At 50.0% G+C, this 21471-nt stretch overlaps 1 protein-coding gene across 1 annotated transcript in view; it reads right to left on the reverse strand.

The window, feature by feature from the left end:
• RP1 (RP1 axonemal microtubule associated) overlaps window positions 1-21471 on the reverse strand; it is a 147113-nt gene that overhangs the window by 62233 nt on the left and 63409 nt on the right. Inside the window, exons 18-21 of the mRNA XM_072951969.1 lie at window positions 14063-14137; window positions 4893-5025; window positions 4054-4205; window positions 2505-2659 (exon numbers count right to left, since the gene is read on the reverse strand). Of these exons, the coding sequence (XP_072808070.1) occupies window positions 2505-2659; window positions 4054-4205; window positions 4893-5025; window positions 14063-14137 (515 nt within the window). The remainder of the gene's footprint in view (window positions 1-2504; window positions 2660-4053; window positions 4206-4892; window positions 5026-14062; window positions 14138-21471) is intronic.

A 21471-nucleotide genomic window follows, 5' to 3' on the forward strand; every position in this document is an offset into this window, starting at 1 on the left:
TGGGTGTCCCATTGAAGAGGGGAAAAAAGAAAAGGAGACGTGGAGAGTCCTCGCAGGAAGCATCTGTGATGCTCAGAAGCCTCCTCTTCCCGCAGCTACGCCTTGTGTTTCAGCTCATAATCCTCCCCTTCGTTTATGAAAGGAACAGGCTCGCGGCCGGCTTCCCCTCTGCCCCAGTTCTGCTGTGCTGTAAATCCTGTCCCCTCAGGAGGCGTCAAGTGCACGACCGCTGCCTGCACCCCAGAGCGCATCACCCAGAACGAGGGGGCCAGCACCGCCCCCGCCCCCCAGGTCTGAGAGGAGACCATGCATCCAGCCCCGGCCTGCAGCGCCGCCTGTCTCCTTGCGGTCAGAGCCACCTTCCAGAGTGGCCCCTGCCTTTGGGAAGCCGTCCTTGACCCTGCGCCTGCAGAGAGGAGGCTCTGACGGTGCAGAAGCACCCGGGCGGCCGCAGGGCGGTCTTTGCAGAAAGGCCCCGCTGTGCTGAGTTCTATTGCTCTCCTGCTGCTGTAAGGACTGAGGAAGTGGGACCTGCCTCCTCTCTTTATATCCACAGGCAGGAAGGAGGCATTCTGCGACGCTCCTTCCCCATCAGGGGCTGCGAGAGGCGCGCTGGCCACCGGGTCTTCGGGACCTGCCGCTGCGCGCCGAACACCAGACGTCAGCGCGCGTTACGGCAGGGCGGCGCATCGCGGCTGTGTCCCTCGGGGCCGCTTGATGTACTTTATAACTGAAATTTTTTCAGCTACGATCCACTGAGCTAAACTAAGCTACCACTTAGGTCTCCTCCTCGCAGACCAGGCCACGCTGGCAGAGGCCAGGCAGGAAGGAAGGCAGTGCAGACGGTGGTGGGCCGGGGCGGTGGGCAGCCCCAGGGCGTGGTGTGGGTGTGGACATGTGACAGTGTGATGAAGGCATTAAAGTATTCCCAGGAGACGTCATAATTAAAAGAAAGCAGTTGAACTGATGTGATGAAGTCGATTAGAACCTAAGAACCCAAGGAGAAACTCCCAGATGAATCAGCCCCGACTTCTCCGAGGGGATAAAACCCAGCTGCCGGCCGGACCCCAGGCTGCCGTGTGCTGAGGGCGGAGAGGGCTGGGGCGTGATGCCAGCCCTCCTCAGCGCGGCGTGTCACTCAGCGGCTGGTGGTGTCTGTGCCAGGCTTAGCTCTGAGTAAGCGCTGGGGAGACACACACTGCTGCTCCCGGGGCCAGCCAGCTCCTGCTGGTGGCAGGATGCGAATGGGAGTCAAGGGATGGACAGGGTCAGCGTCAGGACACACAGACAGAGCAAGCAGGGGCGTTCCTGACCTGGGAACAGCTCCGTCCAAGGGACAGAGCAAAACTAAACAGCCCCGTCAGGGCCCGGGAGGTGGTCTGACTCTACCGAGACCCGTGAAAGGACAACTGTGAAAACGAACTGGAGGGGAAATGAATGCAGTCGGGGGTGCAGAGCCTTGGATGCAGAGATCATGAAGGTTTTTGGTCTGGGTTTCAGTAGGCAATGGAGATGAATACAGATATATGAACAGGGGGAGAATGTAATTAAAATATCACTTTAAGAACAATCCCCCCCTCAGTTTTTCTCGAAAACTTTTAGGGCAAGACTGTCACTATTTTTTGCCCCCCTTTTTTCATATAACCATGGGTTCCAGGAAGATTCTATGTCTAATACTGCTGGGGTAAGGCTTTTGTTTTTAACTGAAGTACAGTCAGAGATGTAATGGCTTTGGCATCTCCAAACCCGTCCCCTTGAATTTTCCAAAGCCCCGTATGTGCCTGCTTTTTGGTTTTTGTTTTGGCTTCATTTCCTGTTGCTCATCTGTTTGGAAAGGCTGTAAGGCAGCCCCAACACTGAAGATCCAAAACCTCAAAACAGAGCCCAAGACTGCACGCCCCGTGTCCATGCGAGAGCGGGTTTCCACGAAGAAACCTGTCCTTATTCAACCCCATCTGGAGCCCAGCCCCTCCCCCGGCAGCTGAAGCCGGGTGTTCTTGAGAAAACAGGGCGCAGCAGGGATCTGGAGGGCGAGGCTTAGCCTGAAGGCTTTAGGGTCAGGTCAGGGATGGAGGGAGTTGCTTCCTGCCTTCTCCTTCTGAGGCTCAAGGGAAAACTCGTGTTATCTAGGTTTCCATCTGTGTCTTTCTTTACATTCTGTTCTGAGGCTCCTCCCTAAAATTCTCCTTGCTTAATTCAGGTATGAAATTCTTAGAACACTACAATTTTAGTAACGTCAAGAAACCAACATTTTAACAAACATTCTCACAATTGATGCAGTCATTTCAGGGGTAAACTTTTTATCCTTCTGTGACACATAGCACGTTGAAATAATCAAAAGCTACAAGGTAAGATTCCCTTCTAATACTTAGCAATAGATTATTTACTTAAACTCTCAGTGGGTGGTGCAGAATGAGGAAGTCAGGAAATGACATAAAACCCGCACACACACACACACGCACATGCACGCACACGCACATCGCAGCGCTCAGGGACCCGCATACCTCTCGCAGGTGAAGACGGACTCGGACATGGTGCCCGGCTCCCTGACGACCACCTTGTCGCAGTACCAGTACTGCGACTTGTCACCGGCCTCGCAGCGCAACAGCACCTTCTGCAGTTTTCCCAGCGACACTGCTTCTACTTGAAACGTATCGACCTGGTGCAGGAGACAGAAAAACCCCACAGGGCGGGCGTGAGCCCCGCGCGGCCGGCGAGGGCTGCAGCGACAGCCCAGGGCTTGCAGAGCAGCGCAGGTCTTCAGAAGAGACACGTTACTACGGTCAGCGTCAAAACGGGTGACGAGGAGAGAAAAGCGGGCAGACCGCTCCTTTTTAATGTCTTTAAAAAGTGTATTTCTGGCCACGCTTTTTTCTCCCCTGGAGTTCTACCTCCCCCCCGGAGCAGCGCGCAGTGTAGCAACTACACTGAACACGAAGGCTCCCGGACTGCGGCTCTGCTCTCGCCAGCCTCCTGCCCGTGACGGTCTACGAGGTGGCCAGGCGGGCAGCCGTGTGGTCCCAGGGCACCCCCGGCCTCCGTGAACCACGACTTTCTCGGGGGCCCGGGGGGCAAGTCTCTCTCCCTTCCTTCTTGTCTCCCTTCCTTCTCTCTCTCCCCCTTTCTTTCTCCAGTAAGCCCTCTCCGACACCGTCCTCTGTGAATGACGCGAAGCACGGTCTTGGGCTTGTTGTGAAAGAGCATCTTGGGATCTTCATTTCTAAACAGAGACACTGATCGTGTCAAACCAGACCTAACTGTGCTTCTTCCCTCATCGTGCTGAAAGCTCCTGTGCCACCTGCAGTGACAAACAAGGGCTCAGGTGAGCTTTTGGTCTCTGATGTTTCAAAAATATCCCAGGAACTCCAGCCACAAAAAGTCTGAGAAACTCTCAAACTGGTTTGGGAGCCTTCTCTCTTAAAAATACACCCTTGCTTTATGTAACCCCTATTCTTAATCTCAGACCCTCAGACAGTACCTTTTTTTCTATATACAACAAAATAACATTAAAAGTTGACAGAGTTGATTATATATGTCACTGCAACTCCTGAAACATCTACTGTATAGAAAGACTCATGTGTGTCTATAAAGCACAAAAGGAAACAGAACGGCTCTAAGGTGTGAAAATGGCACAGCCGGCTCCATTCAGGATGCTTTAAAGAAAGACTGTTGTTATTACGTGAAACATCCTGTAACAGCCCTTCCGTGACCTGACCTCTTAGAATAAGGCTTTACACATCTCAGTCCCGACAAGGCACGTTCACATTTGTTTTTCCCTGACATCATCTCGTTTTTCCCCTTAGACCATCACTAATTTTTAATGTCTTTTTCTTTGTTCTATTATTCATTGCTGGTAGAGTGCGTTCCATTTTTCCTTCAAGAAAAACTTCTGAAACAAAGCACATTGGGAAGTCAGGTCAGGAACACCTGTGCTAAAGACATTCCAAAGCAAAAACGTGCAGGCTGCCAAGCACTCTTCAACCTTCAATCATACACGGCCAGACCCGTGGGGAGCTTACTAAGAACGTGGGGAACTTTTCTGTGCAGGCGCACCTGTCCTCTTTGAAACTTCACTGGCATGTTGGATTTGTACAGCAGCCTGAGACCAGAGTCTCCCCTCTCCCCGTAGAGACACAGGGAAACTTCCGACTCCGTTCCTGCTTGCTTCAGCTGCCCAGTGTGGACGTCAACAAGGTATCTCACCACTGGCAAAGCAAAGGGGAGAGAGACAAGGAAATGCATCCCCTGGGCGTTCACACGGACAGAACCGAGATCCGCGGGGCAGGTGACAGTAAAAATCACTGTATTATATATACAATATATAAAAATCATCTGGACTTTCTGTATCTACGGAGAGATTTTTTTTTGATCTTTCAATGATTAATTTTAATTATAAATGGCATTTTTACACCACAAGCCAGCTGTGTACAAATAAAAACGTTTTTTTAAAAAGCTCTTCTTTGTATGACACAAGAGGACACTCGTGTTTAGTATTTTAGTGGAAGGGAGACACATGCTATTTGACGTGATGCTTAAAGTTTAAAATAAAGGACGGTTTGATGAGGGAATGCCTCAGAAGTGAAGCGGTGACATGAGTTGGCCAACGGGCCCCAGGCAACGCCAGATGAGGCACAGACATGACTTCTTTCTCGTAACCGCAGCCCCTGCGGCTGTCGCTGGACCGTAAGAATCTTTCTGTGGTTACGTGTAATCCCAGATCCACCAGGGACTCATGCTGCGATGCTGAAAAAGTCACTTCTCAAGGGGTCCCACAACTCTCTTAGAAGGAGAAAAATATATTCTGTAACTAAACAGCTCAGAAGTAAATCTAAGCAACAATTAAAAAAGCAGATTGTACGTGCAATGTGTGCCCCCGGGGATTAATAACGCACGTGGAAAAACAGCCTGTCCGCCTTTCACTACAGGAAGCTCGCAGACAATGTCCCCCTCTGCTTGGATTCGCGATAGCCACACATTCGCTGCAAAATCTAGCCTCTTCTTGCTCCTCGTGTGCTGCATGGTCACCTGAGATTAGAAAGAACAATGACTGCATTGCATGAGTTCCAACTTCCCACAGGACCCAGAATTTTAAATCCCCACCCCCAGGACTGCCAGACCCCGGTGCGCACCCGGGGGCTGCTGGCAGCAGTAGAGTTAGGCAAGTATCATTCGCCAGGTATCATCATTCGCCAGGTACTATGCTGAGTGGTTTGTTTTAATTGTATCTTTTAACCATCGGCAGTTAGATTGGTAAGGTTCTTACGATGTTATAGATAAGAAAACGGAGGCTTGGAGACTTGAAATGGACGCTGTCTGACTCTCAGTTTCACTTAACAGCTGATGCTAAAGAAGCAATCTATAGAAGGGACGCCGAAGGAGATTGTGTGTTCATCTTTGTCACCGAAGCAGGCGTCTGGCAGGATTCTGTGAACGTTGAATGCCTCCTAAAAGCGTGCGTGACACCTGCAGGCCGCTGAGAGCCTGCCCATCAGCGAACGGCAGGCTGCCCTCGCCCCCGCCCGCCGAGCCCACGCCGGACCCCAGCCCAGGGTACTCGCTCCCCTGGTGCCCAGCGCACAGGAGGTGCGCGCTGTTACCTCCACGTCTCAGTGGAGGACATCTGGAAGGACCGCTGCCGACACCTGCCTTTCCTCCCATCACAGTGGAGATGCGGCCTCCCCCTGGAAGATTCTAGTTTATCTCCTGAGTGAGTCTCTGTCCTCCTGAATGCCCCCGGCCCCAGGCCTCGGGAGCAGGCCCCACCACTGCCCAGGCTGACAGCCCCGCACCCTGGAATCCGGCCACGCTGACCTGTTCATGGTTCCACGACCTGGCCACGTTCCTTCTCGCCTCAGAATGTCCACGCACACTTGGATCTCTGCTAGAGCAGCTTTCATCTGACTCACTGCCTTGCTGAACCTGTCCGTCCTTAATTACACAGCTCAGATGTAGGTGACCCGACTTCATGATCCGTGGCGACTTACTCACTGGTGACTATGACGTGACACCTGACTGCCGTAATGGGACAGACCATGTCCTACTCATCTCGGCGCTTCCACAGGCTTTCACAAGGCAGTCCTGAGGGGGTTTGTTGAGTGAATGATTAAACAAATAACAAAGCAGAAGGGTGTTTGCCAGCAGAGGGAATTAAGCTAAATGAATCAGCATGCCTCATCACTAGTGCCTGACTGTGTCTTTACTTGCTCTCGGCAAGAGGCTGTGAAAAGAGCACTGGGTCTGGAGTCAAAAAAACTGGGTCCAAAATCTAGATCTTCCATTTCACAGCTGTCTGGCCATGAGGCCATGAGACATTTGCGTAACCACGCCGAGAACCACACTTCTGCCCTGAAGACAGGAGTAGTGACTCTCTCCCACAGCCGTTGTGAAGATTAGATGAGATTATATGTGAGAAATGTGCAAAGCTTTACGCAAACTACGTAAACAACTCATCTTAACCTCAGCCAAATCTGTACATGGATACACTCATAAATACTAAAGAGATTAACATAACGTATTTTACTTCACATGGAACTGCCCCCTTTCTAGACTATCTCACTGCATACAGCAGCTGCACACAGCTAGCAATTCAGTGGGAAATTCAGGAACATGAAGAGACAGAGAACAATCATAAAGATTCATGCTTTTTAATCCCAATCAGACACAATGCTCAAATGAAATTATTTTCAGCCCTGTGTCTGAATTTTGAAACTTCAGTTGCCCCAGTGGTCCTGAAACTCAGAGCCTGGGTGGCTTACGTGGCAACCAGAGTGACAGAAGCTGTGGATGACTGGAAGCGGGTGATCCACGCACCACAGCAGAGGCTCTATGTTATGGGAGATGGTGTTTAATCTTATCTTCCTTCCTGGAGCCACTATGATGTCTATTACTTTGCTTTTATTCAGAATAAAAAGAGAGAACTTACGTCCTCAGCCGTGTAGAGGGACATACTCCTCAAAGGAGCAGCCAGAGAGAATTCCTAAACAAACAGAGCCAACCAAGGGTGCGGGGCATCTCCAGCCCCCTGGGGCTTGTGTGCAGGTGACCCGAGAAGGACACACAGACCCTTGGCCTTCTCACGGTGACGTTTCCTACGGTGGGTGTTCACGGCACTGCACAGGGTATGGTTGGGAGTTTAACAAAAAGAAACTGCCTCGACCACCAAGGGGATTTCATAGATTATCTGTGAAATATAGACCCCAAATATTTAAATAACAGAAGGCTACATTAAAGCAGCAGAGCGATAAGCACTTACTAGCACACACTAAGTTCGGTGGGGCTTTGGGATAACACAGACATTAGGAAACAGTAAGAATAATTTCCAATGGAACCTATTAGATGTTTCAGATAAACAAGGGTCATAAATGGGTGAATGGGAGTCTTCTGAAGTCTAGGCGTGAAGTCTTCCCCATGAAGTATCAGGGTTTACAAGGTCCTTCTACCTAAAACTCCATCAGGTCCTTCTACCTAAAACTCCAGCAGGTCCTTCCTCCACACTAAACTTTCTATGGAAAGTGGCGAGAAGCCTCTAGCTTCTGGGCACCAGCAACCCCTCCGCCCGTAGAAGCGCCCTCGGGTGAGACGCCTCAGTCGCTGTACTTAAGTGAGTGCAATTCTACTAACTCCACTGGAAAGCCTTTTCAGGGTGAGGCCTCTGAGTGGGTTCCATTTACCTTCAGAGTCATGATGCTTTAAAATAAAAATTAACAAAGCAAAGTTAATTTTTAAGCAATAAGAAGGTACAGCAATGAGGTGCAATTCTGCCGCTCCCAGAGACATGAGGCAACGTCTAGAGACATTTCTGGTGGGTAGGGGCCAGGGGTGTGGCTACACATCCTACAATGCAAAGTTTGTACCCCCCATCAAAGCAAAGAACTAACCAGCCCCAAAAGTCCACAGTGTCCAAGCTGAAAAGTCCTACGACAGAAATTATTGGAAGATAAGCCAATAATTAAACAGTGATGTGGGTAAAGGGAGATAGATACATCCATTGAACTTACCTCCTGTTGTATTTACTTCTATTTTTATTTTCACAAACAAAACATTTTAAATTATTGAAGTGATAAAGGAGGTCAAAATTCCTGGAAGACCACGACGCACAAGCCCAGTCATACGGCAGCTCACGGCAGGACGCAGTAAAGGGTGTGTGGGAAGTGCAGTGAACTTGAACTTGGACCAAAAGACCTTGATTTCTGCCCCGACCTTGCTGCAGGTGTGCAGCCTTGGGTAGAACATGTACATGGTGATCTGTGTCCCTCAGGTCCTCACTGGCAAAACTGGCCTCATACCTGCCTTGCCAGGTCGAAGATGGAATGTTTTAGGGTGGGAGTGCTTTATGTAATAAAACGAGACTCAAATGCCTTATAGAAAAGATAAGCAGGAAATTATTTCCCACAGCAGAGCTTTCTCAAGTGTGGACTGTAACACCTGGGAGTAAGGTAAGAGAGACTCCTTTCAGAACATCTGATCTGTCCAGTGGGCAGTACGCAGACGGTGCGTGTGCCTCAGAGTCAGACCCCTTCTCCTCAAATCCGCGTGCCCGTCCTGGGGCTGGAGATGGCTTCCCATCAGCTCAGAGCCCTCGGTAACCTCAACGGGGCCGATAACATGACCTGCCTTGCTGTGGTTTCCATAGTAAAGGTGGTCATCTGTCCCCTGAGCGCTCAGTACGGGGGTATTGGTGTGGTGGTGTCACAGTTAACCCCATAAACTAGAGGTCAGACTTCTTTGCTGTTATTTGAGATCGGCTGTGGCTCCTCACTCTCTAACACACAGCAGAACTTCAGCCAAATGCTCAGTTCTTTATGATCAGAAATTGAAATTCTGTTCCAAATCCCTGGCTGTACTGGAACGAGCAGGCCAGGACTACTGGGGAGGACAGAGAAAGGCCTCCTCGGCCCCTCCTCCCCTAGGCCAGCATGCAGCTCCTCCTCCGTCCTCCTGTCCTCCGGGGCCTGCCTGAACTGGACTGTCCCCCTCTTTTGTTCAATATTCGAAGTTAATTACCATATGACTATGTTTAGTTAATAGCCATTCTATTTGGCATCCAAGCTATATATTACCTGGAATCAATTCAGTGACTTAGATTAATAATTTATATCAGTATTTTGGAAGCTGGCTGGCATAATTGATTAATGTGTATTATTCTGGCTGAAATGGCAAGTCAGATCTCCAGTGAGGTACCTAAAGCATGATCAAGGAAAAGAACTTCCAAACTGTGAGCGATGTAAAAATCTACCCCCAGACTCCAGACAGCCAGAGCACCATGTAACGGGGCAGCTATTCCCTCCTGAAAATCTAAATGCTAAGCAAAACAGCACGTTTTCACCCACTTTAACTTGAGACATTGGGAGTCACTGCAACAAACACTTGCCAGAGGCACTAGCTTCCCCCAAACAGTAATGTCCCGTAAGGGCTCCAAGCATTCATCACAGGCAACAGAGCTGCACACAGTCCCCAGGGTCGGCGGGGAAACCCTCCGGGCAGGCCACGGCCGTGCAGCGGGCTTCCTAGATTTTCCCCGTCCACGAAAGGTAGCCTTTGGTCCTCATAGGACCAACCACTCTCTTTTTGAAAACAGTATTTCCTTTCGGCCTTCAGGCTGCAGCACCGTCTAGCATCCTTCTACGCTAAAGAAACCCAGAGCCCTGACTTCTGCTTCGGCTCTGACACAAAGCTGCCAAACATGAATACCGTTCAAAAAAAAAAGGTCAGTAAGGCTGAGGGAAAATAACGCAAGGATATTAAGCTTCAAATCCAAACCTTCTGTTGGGATAGATGTGGAGAAAGAAAAAGAGTGAGTTTCCAAATTATTTTTTCATTGAAGCACACATTCATTTCCCTTTAAAACAAACAAATAAATAAAATGCTTAAGGAACAGCAGTGTCTTTATCACATGAAGTCTTCAGCATTTGCTTTAATTTCCTGAATGAATAGGAACAACATTAGGAGTGGCTTTAATAGAAACTAAATTTCATTTGCTGAGCTCCCCCTGCTGATTTAGAGCAGCAAGAATTAGTCATTTTACAAGAAAACATTACCATAAAACTCACTCTTCCTTTCTTAGAAAACTAAAATTCCTGGATTACTTTAAGAAATTTCAACCAAGTAGTTAAACACACGTCCTAAAAACAGTAACGGGAACAGCCACAAAGCAGCATTTACAGAGCCTGAATCAATACATCACAGTTCAGCGCTGAGGTTACAACACCTCCATCAGGCTGCACGACCTTTCTGCTCGGAATCTGAGCGAACGGGGGAGATCAATCTCGCTCCTTCAGTAAATCTTCTGGAAGACGGACGTAGCGAGAGCTGTCACTGAGATGTGACAGGTAAAATCAAGGCTCTAAGGAGAACTAAGCCACAGTCTGGCTTATAGGCGGGTTACTTGCGGAAGGGACTCTTGGAAGACAGCGGCTACGTCCCGGTCACGCTGGCACGCTCGGCCTCCTGGCAGGAGCCCTCTGCAGGCCGCGGGCCCCGGCAGTGCTGGGTGAAGGGCTCTGAGCACGAGTGCACTTGTCCACGCCTTTACGCGTCTGTGCTAGTGTTTAATTTGGCACCAAAGTCCGAAACGGAGAGATCTGTTGTTCTCTTCCTCCCACCCAGACACATGGAAGCATGAAAGGAAAATCAGCTCGGTCCTGTTCTGTCCCGACACACAGAGCTAAGTTAAGTAGGACTGTGCTAGGCCTAGTTAAAAAAAGAGGGGGAGGGAGTGTCCTGTAAGAAAAGGGACATATTGATCAAGAAGAACATACAGACGATGTAAAGACACTGCCTTGTTCCACTGGCAACGCATCGAGACGACTAGAACCTGTTACTGCACAGAGGTAAGTCCCAGCGAAGCTGCACTGAGAAAAGAGACAATGACTGGACGTTAATTATCAGACGGAAGATGGTGGTCACAGTCCCAGAATTCCTCTACACACTCGAGTAGGAACGCAAGACCTGGAGATGCAAGGTCTGTAAGTCAGTGCATTTACCAGCCGACTCCACCCAAACAAGGTCAGGCAGCTTGTGTCCGACGAATTCTAGGCCTTTGAAATACATGCCGTTCAAACACAAGGAATACAGGAAGTGCTCGCGAACGGGCACTTTCCCTCTCACTGGAGCACAGGTCATTTTACGTACGTCGGGACATGGCATTTCACCATAATCCATGTGCGGCACAGGCAACCGGGCAATCTCCAAACGGCCGCCCTCCCGCTGCCTCCCCCCCCGGCCCTCACACGCACGTCCCCCCCGCAAGGCCCTCCCCGCCCGCAGAGCCTTCCCAGGTCCTCTACGCGCACGCGTTTCTCCTGCTGGACCCCCCTATGACTGGGGCCTGGACACACAGCGCAGCCTCTGACTGCCCCCTAATTAGTGTGTGTTTGCTACGTGATCTTCTTTCTCCAGCCAGATCGAAAGCAGACACTGCGGTTGATTCTAATTTTGTATCATCTCAATGACTAAGACCAGACCTGCGGCGAGCCCGTCTTTCCCTCCCAGATACGCCGTCACATCAGTGACTCACCCAGCTGCTTCTAGGTGCAAAGTGCTATGTTGATCGCCTCTCCCAGAACTCTCCACAGGCCTGGAGCGCAGAAGAGCCGATTAGACATTAGCTAGTCATTTTCATATAAATGACAGACCCCCACATACGTGTGACTGGACTCATACAAACACAAGTCACATCTCCCCGCGTGGAAGTGCGACATACAGGAGTCACAGACAGCCTCCGTACACGGGCCCACAGGCTGACTCCTCCCTGCAGACTAAAACCTGTCAGCTCAAAAGCCCACTGGCAGCAAGCCCAAACTTTATCATTACAGAAACAGCCCAAATGATTTTTCTCCACAATTAAAAAAATAAAAAACAGGCCAAACAAGCAGATCTGTAGTCAGTTAGAGCCCCCCTGCTTTGCACACCCACAGAAGCCTCACCCAACAGCTGTTTCCTACTGAGAAGAGAGCCCCTGTCGGTGGCCGCTGCCCTTTGGAGCTCGGTGACACAGACTCCCACCCCTAGACACGTAACCCCCTGCTCTCAGCTTCCTCTCCCTGGGAGCTCCTCTGCGCCCTCCTCCTCCCCTCTGGACAGACTCCTGCTACGAGGACACCCCTGCAGGCCCATCTGTCGGGGCCTCACGCAGTACACCTATGCACTCCTGCTGCTGACACCTTGTCGCATGTTTTCCCTTGACTGGCCCCCAAATACCTCAGACCTCTGTAGTACTGCACGATATTCAATACTCATTTCAAGGGATGTTAATAGATTTCACCTGCAAATGTGGCCCGAGGGTAAATTTAGTTTGGAGATGCTGTTAGACAGATTTCTTTATCCCAGGACATCTCAGAGCCTTAACCATATTAACATGCATTGCATTAAATCTCCAAGAGAGGAATGAAAAACTCAGTTTCATAAGCTTATGTCACCATGGAACTGTTTACAGAGAGCGTCTTGTGAAAGCAGAGGCCTGGCCAGGTTCTGAGCGCCCCTCTCAGTGTCCTGCCTGGGGCTGTCTCCCCCTCCAGCTGGAGAAGCGTTGTGTAGTCAAATGGCTTTGGCCCTGAACTCACCCCTCACTCAAGGGCCCCAGAGAAAGCTCAAGCCATGTAGTGATCGCAGGCCAGCTTGACAAACGGGGACGTCTTTTCTAAAGCGTTTTGGCTTGTCTTTGCCAGTAATTCACAAGTACAGAGTTTGTAATTTTGCTAAATTTTGCAGGTTTCATAGGTTTTGCATCTTCTTCTTAAATGGTCATTTTTTTGTCTCCGAGATCTTTCAATGCTTCTAACTAGAAACCCCAGAAAGCCTCCCCATGGTTCCCTCCCATTCTCACCGGCATTTAGCGCAGCATAGGGCATATGTGAGGTGCTCAGGAAGTCCTTCTTGCCTAACTGACTGGAACATATTTATCTGCTCCTAAACTGTACAAGTGCCAGTTTTCATTATATGAGTCATGTGCTAAGAAATGCTACAGTAAACATTTCAGCAAATTTAAATTTTTCTCATTTACTTTCTTTATACAATCAAAGATACAATAATAACCACAGATAAGATTAAGAAACATTTTAAATGGAAAAATGATAAATTTGCTAGATTTTATTAGTGGTTTTCAAAGTTTTAAACCTTAGTTTTTTTTAAATAACATATCATCACATTCCTGTAAAGGAATCAGTGACAGACACAGCATCTAAAGCTACAAAGCAGAGATGTACTGTGATTCAAACCATGTTATCTGACTCCACAAATACTTACTGCTTCCGTACAGAAATCTCAGAGCTCCTAAGCATTTAATTGCTGTCTATTTTTTAAAGCAAAGATTAAGCCCATGATAGTGCTTCAGAGCTCAGTCCCCAGAGTCCAACGTACAGTGAGACCACTTTAAGTGAACTCAGTTTAAATTATTCTAAATATTTCAAATTATTTAACTTTATTGAGCCTCAGTTTTCTTATCCATAAAATGGGGATATCAGTGGTACCGAAATCAAAGAGCAGCCGTTAGGCGGCAGAAACATGACCGTATTCGCGGGCAGCCGGCACGCAGTAAGCACGCAGCACACACTCAGTACTGCTGGGGTGGTTGGTGTTGTTACTACTGAAGGCAGGATTCCGAAGTGCGCCCACAGCGTGATTCAGTTTCATTCAGGCAAGATGCGTACAAACGTACATAAATACTTCGATGTAGACATGTACATAGGCACTCACATATCTGGGGCCGTGTGTAGGGAGAGAGAATTCATGAGCGAGACTCACAGAAGAAAGGTCTGAAGGAGATGAACCGCCCCGCGGCCGCCTGCTGATCAGCGGATGACAACTCACTTCCGTTCTTAGCTTCCCTCTAGTCTGCAGACCCCCCGTGAACACGCCTGCCTCTGCAAGTGTAACTACAGAGGTGCGGTTTTTAAAAAGCTCTCGAGGATGCGCCGTATCTGTCGGAAGTGTAATATCTACAGAAATTTCGCTCACGTGATTCACAACCATTAGGAAAATGTGTTCTCAATGTCATTGCTCTAAGAACCCGGCTTATTTCTTTTCATAACAGAGTAACCATGAGGCACGAGAGAAAAGGCATTACCCTCTGCAGGCTCCACTCGGTCCCATCGTGTCCTATCCTTATCTTGTATATCTTTCCAACGTGTCTTACTTCGACCTGAAGGAAATGCAAAGAAAAAAATTAGAAGAATGTTTTAAATTAAGCACGTTAAAAAAAATTCTTTCTCTTCTTACTAAATGCATTTTTTTTTGTTCCTAGTAGTTGAATAGCCCTCAGGGACCCTTTCAGAGTCCAGAGATTAAGCTCCCTCAAGAAGCTATGGGTGGACACCACAGACACAGAAAATGAGACGGAAATATCACGAGTCTTGACAAAAAAAAAATGCCAAAGGAGCCAGATGAAAGAATGGAATAAAGAGCACACATATGCTCAGTCCTCTGACCACCACACATTTCTCCCTGGAAGCCAGCAACTTCTGAGCTCAGTTCCAACGACAGAAAGATGGGCTCTTATTTTAACAAGAAAAAAGCAACTTTCGCCAAAGCTAAATATAACTATCTTTACAAGCTTAAGAAAAAGTATCAGTGACTCTAGAACTTCCTTCCACTCTGAAAGTCCTCGCTGTTAGACTCACAGGCTAAGACATACATGATTAAAGCTCGAGGAAGACAGACGGACGAACTTGCGCACAGAGCACGCACGCCTGCTTCATGTCTGCTGTGGTCCAGGAGTACCTGCTCTCCAGGTGGCATCGTGGAGAACTGGCTTTGGAATCACTTTGGGCTCAGATGATATCCTGAATGTTGTAAAACTATGTTGTTTTACATCTCAGGTCCTCAATTTCTTTATGTGTTGAATGGACATAACGTCTACTGCATATAATTTTCAGTTCAATTGGATCAACGTTCATTTAATGCAATAATGTAGGAATTGTGCCAGGCCATGGGTATACAAAGATGAAAGAGATGGCACAGTTCCCAACTGAGAGAAATGTGTAGTCCAGTGAGGGAGACAGATGTACAAGCAGTGAATTTCAGCATAATAAGGTACGTCCAGGACATTGAGCTGTGAGGATTCAGAAGGGCAAAATGCACCTTATCATCTTATAACTTAAATGATAGCCACTACCATTGCTCCCACTCCAGCTGTTCACTCACCTCAACAGACTAGAGATGTGAACAGGTAAGCGCTTGCCTGGTATGTCTGGCTTGGATCGTTGCCTACCTGTGCACTGGACACTGACAGAGCTGGGACGGCCAGGTGACCCAGAAGCCATTGGAACTCCTCTTCCTTACCACTCCCCATACTTAGAAATTCTCTTTTTGAGAGCCCACCACCACGGCCACCATCACTCTCCCCGTGGACTGCGGGGCTAGGCAGCCCTGGGAACACTGCACCGCCAGAGCAAGGACTATGCTGGCACGGACTGGGAGGAAGCAAAAGAGAGCTGTTACCCTCCCCACAGACAGCCTCCTCCCACTTTCTTACTCCCAGAGCAGGTCTCAGTGGTGGAGCTCAGAAGCTGGCTCTTCCCCACCCGAGGAAGTAAGACATTTTCACAGTCTCAGCCTGGTTTCTCTCTGAAAGGGAAGCCAAATTTTAGATATCTTTTCATTGTCCCAAATATCCATCTGCAAAAGTCTAAGCTTTCTCTTTTTACACATTCTAAGTGGAAAAAAAAAAACCAGAGATAACTGAACAGTCAGGTTACTAAGCACATGTGACTTCACGCCTGTCTGCCTGTCACTTCTGGAGAATGGAACTGCCACGTGGTGACCTTGGCTGTGTGCCAGCCGGGGTGGGGGGGTGGGGGGGTGAGTGCTTGACATGCATGGTCTCTTCCATTCTGCACAGCAACCCTGTGAAGAGTAAGGCTCTTTAAAGAGTCTGCTTCAAAGACAAAGAAGCTTAAAGGGGTTAAGTAATTTGTCTGAAGATACATAGCTGGATACACAGTAAACTTCAAAAGTAAAATTCAAACCCAAGCCTGTCTGATCAGAAGTCCCACACTGTCCTGAAAAACAGCTATACGCTCACTTAAGGATAGGAAGGAAGGAAAGAAGGAAGGAAGGAAGGAAGAAGAAGGAAGGAAGGAGACGAACGAACGAAGGAACGAACGAAGGAGGGAAGGAAGGAAGGAGGGAAGGAAGGAGGGAGGGAGGGAAGGAGGGAGGGAGGGAAGGAGGGAGGGAGGGAAGGAGGGAGGGAAGGAAGGAGGGAGGGAAGGAAGGAGGGAGGGAAGGAGGGAAGGAAGGAAGGAGGGAGGGAAGGAGGGAGGGAAGGAGGGAAGGAAGGAGGGAGGGAAGGAGGGAGGGAGGGAAGGAGGGAGGGAGGGAAGGAGGGAGGGGAGGGAAGGAGGGAGGGAAGGAAGGAGGGAGGGAAGGAAGGAGGGAGGGAAGGAGGGAAGGAAGGAAGGAGGGAGGGAAGGAGGGAGGGAAGGAGGGAAGGAAGGAGGGAGGGAAGGAGGGAGGGAGGGAAGGAGGGAGGGAAGGAAGGAGGGAAGGAGGGAGGGAGGGAAGGAGGGAGGGAAGGAAGGAGGGAGGGAAGGAGGGAGGGAAGGAGGGAAGGAAGGAAGGAGGGAGGGAAGGAGGGAGGGAGGGAAGGAGGGAGGGAGGGAAGGAGGGAGGGAAGGAAGGAGGGAGGGAAGGAAGGAGGGAGGGAAGGAGGGAGGGAAGGAGGGAAGGAAGGAAGGAGGGAGGGAAGGAGGGAGGGAAGGAGGGAAGGAAGGAGGGAGGGAAGGAGGGAGGGAGGGAAGGAGGGAGGGAGGGAAGGAGGGAGGAAGGGAGGGAAGGAGGGAAGGAAGGAGGGAGGGAAGGAAGGAGGGAGGGAAGGAAGGAAGGAGGGAGGGAGGGAAGGAGGGAAGGAAGGAGGGAGGGAGGGGAAGGAGGGAGGGAGGGAAGGAGGGAGGGAGGGAAGGAGGGAGGGAAGGAGGGAAGGAAGGAGGGAGGAGAAGGAAGGAGAGGAGGGGAGGGAAGGAGGGAGGGAAGGAAGGAGGGAGGAAGGAGGGAGGGAAGGAGGGAAGGAGAGGAGGGAAGGAGGAAGGAAGGAAGGAGGGAGGGAAGGAGGGAGGGAGGAAGGGGAGGGAGGGAAGGAGGGAGGGAAGGAGGGAAGGAAGGAGGGAGGAAGGAAGGAAGGAGGGAGGGAAGGAGGGAAGGAAGGAGGAGGGAAGGAGGGAGGGAAGGGAAGGAAGGAGGGAGGGAAGGAAGAGGGAGGGAAGGAAGGAAGGAGGGAGGGAGGAAGGAGGGAAGGAAGGAGGAGGAAGGAGGAGGGAAGGAAGGAGGGAGGGAAGGGAAGGAGGGGAAGGAAGGAGGGAGGGAGGAGGAGAAGGAGGGAGGAAGGAGGGAAGGAAGGAAGGAGGAAGGAGGGAGGAGGGAAGGAGGGAGGGAGGAAGGAGGAGGGGGAAGGAAGGAAGGAGGAGGGAAGGAGGAGGGAAGGAAGGAGGGAGGGAAGGAAGGAGGGAGGAGAGGAAGGAAGGAGGGAGGGAGGGAAGGAGGGAGGGAGGAAGGAGGGAGGGAAGGAAGGAAGGAGGGAGGAAGGAGGGAGGGAAGGAGGGAAGGAGGAGGGAAGGAAGGAAGGAAGGAGGGAGGGAAGGAGGGAGGGAGGGAAGGAGGGAGGAGGGAAGGAAGGAAGGAGGGAGGGAGGGAAGGAGGGAGGGAAGGAGGGAAGGAAGGAAGGAGGGAAGGAGGGAGGGAGGGAAGGAGGGAGGGAGGGAAGGAGGGAGGGAGGGAAGGAGGGAGGGAAGGAGGGAAGGAAGGAAGGAGGAGGGAAGGAGGGAGGGAGGAAGGAGGGAGGGAGGGAAGGAGGGAGGGAGGGAAGGAGGGAGGGAAGGAAGGAGGGAGGGAAGGAGGGGAGGGAGGGAAGGAAGGAGGGAGGGAGGGAGGAGGGAGGGAAGGAAGGAGGGAGGGAGGAAGGAGGAGGGAGGGAAGGAGGGAGGGAAGGAGGGGGAAGGAAGGAGGGAGGGAAGGAGGGAGGGAGGGAGGGAGGGAAGGAGGGAGGAAGGAGGGAGGGAAGGAAGGAAGGAAGGAGGGAGGGAAGGAGGGAGGGAGGGAAGGAGGGAGGGAGGGAAGGAGGGAGGGAAGGAGGGAGGAGGAAGGAGGGAAGGAGGGAGGGAGGAAGGAGGGAGGGAGGGAAGGAAGGAGGGAGGGAGGAAGGAAGGAGGGAGGAGGGAAGGAGGGAGGGAAGGAGGGAGGAGGAGGAAGGAAGGAGGGGAGGGAAGGAGGGAGGGAGGGAAGGAGGGAGGGAAGGAGGGAAGGAAGGAAGGAGGGAGGGAAGGAGGGAGGGAGGGAAGGAGGGAGGGAAGGAGGGAAGGAGGAAGGAGGGAGGGAAGGAGGGAAGGAAGGAGGAGGGAGGGAAGGAGGGAGGGAGGGAAGGAGGGAGGGAAGGAGGAAGGAGGGAGGGAAGGAAGGAGGGAGGGAGGAAGGAGGGAGGGAAGGAGGGAAGGAGGGAGGAAGGAAGGAGGGAGGAAGGAGGGAGGGAGGGAAGGAGGGAGGGAAGGAGGGAGGAGGAAGGAGGGAGGGAAGGAGGGAGGAGGAGGGAAGAGGAGGGAGGGAAGGAGGGAGGAAGAGGAGGGAAGAAGGGAGGGAGGGAAGGAGGAAGGACGGAAGGAAGGAGGGAAGGAGGGAGGGAGGGAAGGAGGGAGGGAAGGGAGGAAGGAGGGAGGGAAGGAGGGAGGAGGAAGGAGGAGGGAAGGAGGGAAGGAGGGAGGGAGGAAGGAGGGAGGAAGGAGGCAGGGAGGGAAGGAGGGAGGGGAAGGAAGGAGGAGGGAGGGAAGGAGGGAGAGGGAAGGAGGGGGAAGGAGGGAGGAGGGAAGGGGAGGAGGGAAGGGAAGGGAAGGAGGGAAGGAAGGAGAGGGAGGAAGGAGGAGGGAGGGAAGGAGGGAGGGAAGGAGGGAAGGAGGGAGGAGGAAGGAGGGAGGGAGGGAAGGAGGGAGGGAAGGAGGGAAGGAGGGAGGGAAGGAAGGAGGGAAGGGAGGGGAGGGAGGAAGGAGGGAGGAAGGAGGGAGGGAGGGAAGGGAGGGAGGGAAGGAGGGAAGGAGGAAGGAGGGAGGGAAGGAGGGAGGGAAGGAGGGAAGGAGGGAGGGAAGGAAGGAGGGAGGGAGGGAAGGAGGGAGGGAAGGAGGGAAGGAGGGAGGGAAGGAAGGAGGGAGGGAAGGAGGGAGGGAGGGAAGGAGGGAGGAAGGAGGAAGGAAGGAGGGAGGAAGGAGGGAGGGAGGAAGGAGGGAGGGAAGGAGGGCAGGAGGGAGGAAGGACGGAGGGAGGAGGGGAGGAAGGGAGCGGAAGGAGGGAGGGAGGAAGGAGGGAGGAGAAGGAGGGAGGGAAGGAGGGGGAAGGACCGGGAGGGAAGGAGGGAGGGAAGGAGGGAAGGAAGGAGGGAGGAAGGAGGGAGGGAAGGAGGAAGGAGGGAGGGACGGAGGGAGGGAAGGAAGGAAGGAGGGAGGGAAGGAGGGAGGGAGGGAAGGCGGGAGGGAGGGAGGGACCGGAGGGAAGGAAGGACGGAGGGAGGGGAGGAGGAAGGATGAAAGACTAATTCAGAAGTGGTAGATGATGCTGGTGAAAAAGACACAAGGACTCAATTGTCACAGAAGCAAGGGCAAATAGGAATGAGCTGGCTAGTCCTAACTTAGGTTCTTAGACTATCAGAGGCCCCGGTCCCATTGTTCCTTTAGCCCTAAACCAGCGCTTCTCAAACATTAGTGTATACTAATAATGAAATATCACAAAGAGTAAGTAAAAAATAATCCCATTTAAAATTCCATCAAAAAAATAATAAAATACCTAGGAATCAACATAACCCAGGAGGTGAAAGAACCTACACTCTGAAGGTTATAAAATACTGATAAAGGAAACTGAAGATAATTCAAAAAAATGGAAAGATATGCATGATCTTGGATTCGAATTAGTATTATTAAAATGGACCCACTACCCAAAGCAATCTACAGATTAATACAATCTTTATCAAAATACCCAAGACATTTTTCACAGAACTAGAACAAATAATCCTAAAATCTATATAGAACCACAAAAGACCCCAATTGCCAAAGTAATCCTGAGAAAAAAGAACAAGGCTGGACATATAACCCTCCCAGACTTCAAACTATACTACAAACCTACAGTAATCAAAACAGTGTGGGTACTGGCACAAAAACAGGCTGTAAATCAATGGAACAGACTAGAGAACCCAAAAATAAACCTATACACCTACAGTCGATCTTCAACAAAGCAGCAACAATATACAATGGAGAAAAGAAAATCTCTTCAACAAGAGGTGCTGGGAAAACTGGACAGTCACATATTAAACAATGAGATTAGAACATTCCCTCACACCATATACAAAAATAAACTCAAAATGCTTTAAAGACCTAAATGTAAGACCTGATACCATAAAACTCCTAAAAGAAATCATAGGTGGAACACTCTTTGACATAAATTGTAGCAATATTTTCTTGGATTAGTATCCTAAGGCAAAAGAAATAAAAACAAAAACAAACACATGGGATCTAATTAAACTTAGAAGCTTTTGCACAGCAAAGGAAACCATCAATGAAACATAAAGACAACCTACGGAATGGGAGAAAATATCTGCAAATGATGCAGCTGACAGGGGGCTAATTTTCAAAATATACAAACAGCTTATACAACTTAATATCAAAAAAACCAAACAAACAATCCAATCAAAAAATGGGCATAAGACTTGAATAGACATTTTTCCAAAGAAGACATACAGATGGCTAACAGGCACAAGAAAAGATGCTCAACATCACTAATTATTAGAGAAATGCAAATCAAAACCACAATGAGATATCACCTCACACCAGTCAGGATAACTATCTTGAAAAAGTCTACAAATAACAAATGTTGGAAAGGATGTGAAGGAAAAGGAACCTTCCTACACTGTTGGTGGGAATGTTAACTGGTGTAAATTCCTTAAAAAACTAAAAATAGAACTACCATATGATCCAGTAATTCCATTCCTGGGCATATATTCAGAAAAAAATGAAACACTAATTCAAAAAGATACATGCATCCCAATGTTCATAGAAGCACTATTTACAATAGCCAAGACATGGAAGCAACCCAGGTGCCCATCAACTGATGACTGGATTAAGAAGATGCGGTGGATAGATAGATAGATAGATCCATAGATAGATAGATAGATAGATAGATAGATAGATAGATAGATAGATAGATAGATAGATAGGCAGGCAGGCAGGCAGGCAGGCAGGCAGATAGACAGACACAATGGAGTATTACTCAGCCATAAAAAAGAATGAAATACTTCCATTTGCAGCAATAAGGATGGACCTAGAGAATATTATGCTCAGTAAAATAAGTCAGACAGAGAAAAATAAATATTATATGATATCACTTATACATGGAATCTAAAAATCAATACACATGAATGTGCATGCAAAACAGAAACAGACTAACAGATATACAAAACAAACTTGTGGTTACCAAAGGAGAGAGGGAAGGGATGAGGGACAAATTACG

The sequence above is a fragment of the Vicugna pacos genome, chromosome 29, assembly GCF_048564905.1.
Source record: "Vicugna pacos chromosome 29, VicPac4, whole genome shotgun sequence".
Taxonomy (NCBI): Eukaryota; Metazoa; Chordata; class Mammalia; order Artiodactyla; family Camelidae; genus Vicugna; species Vicugna pacos.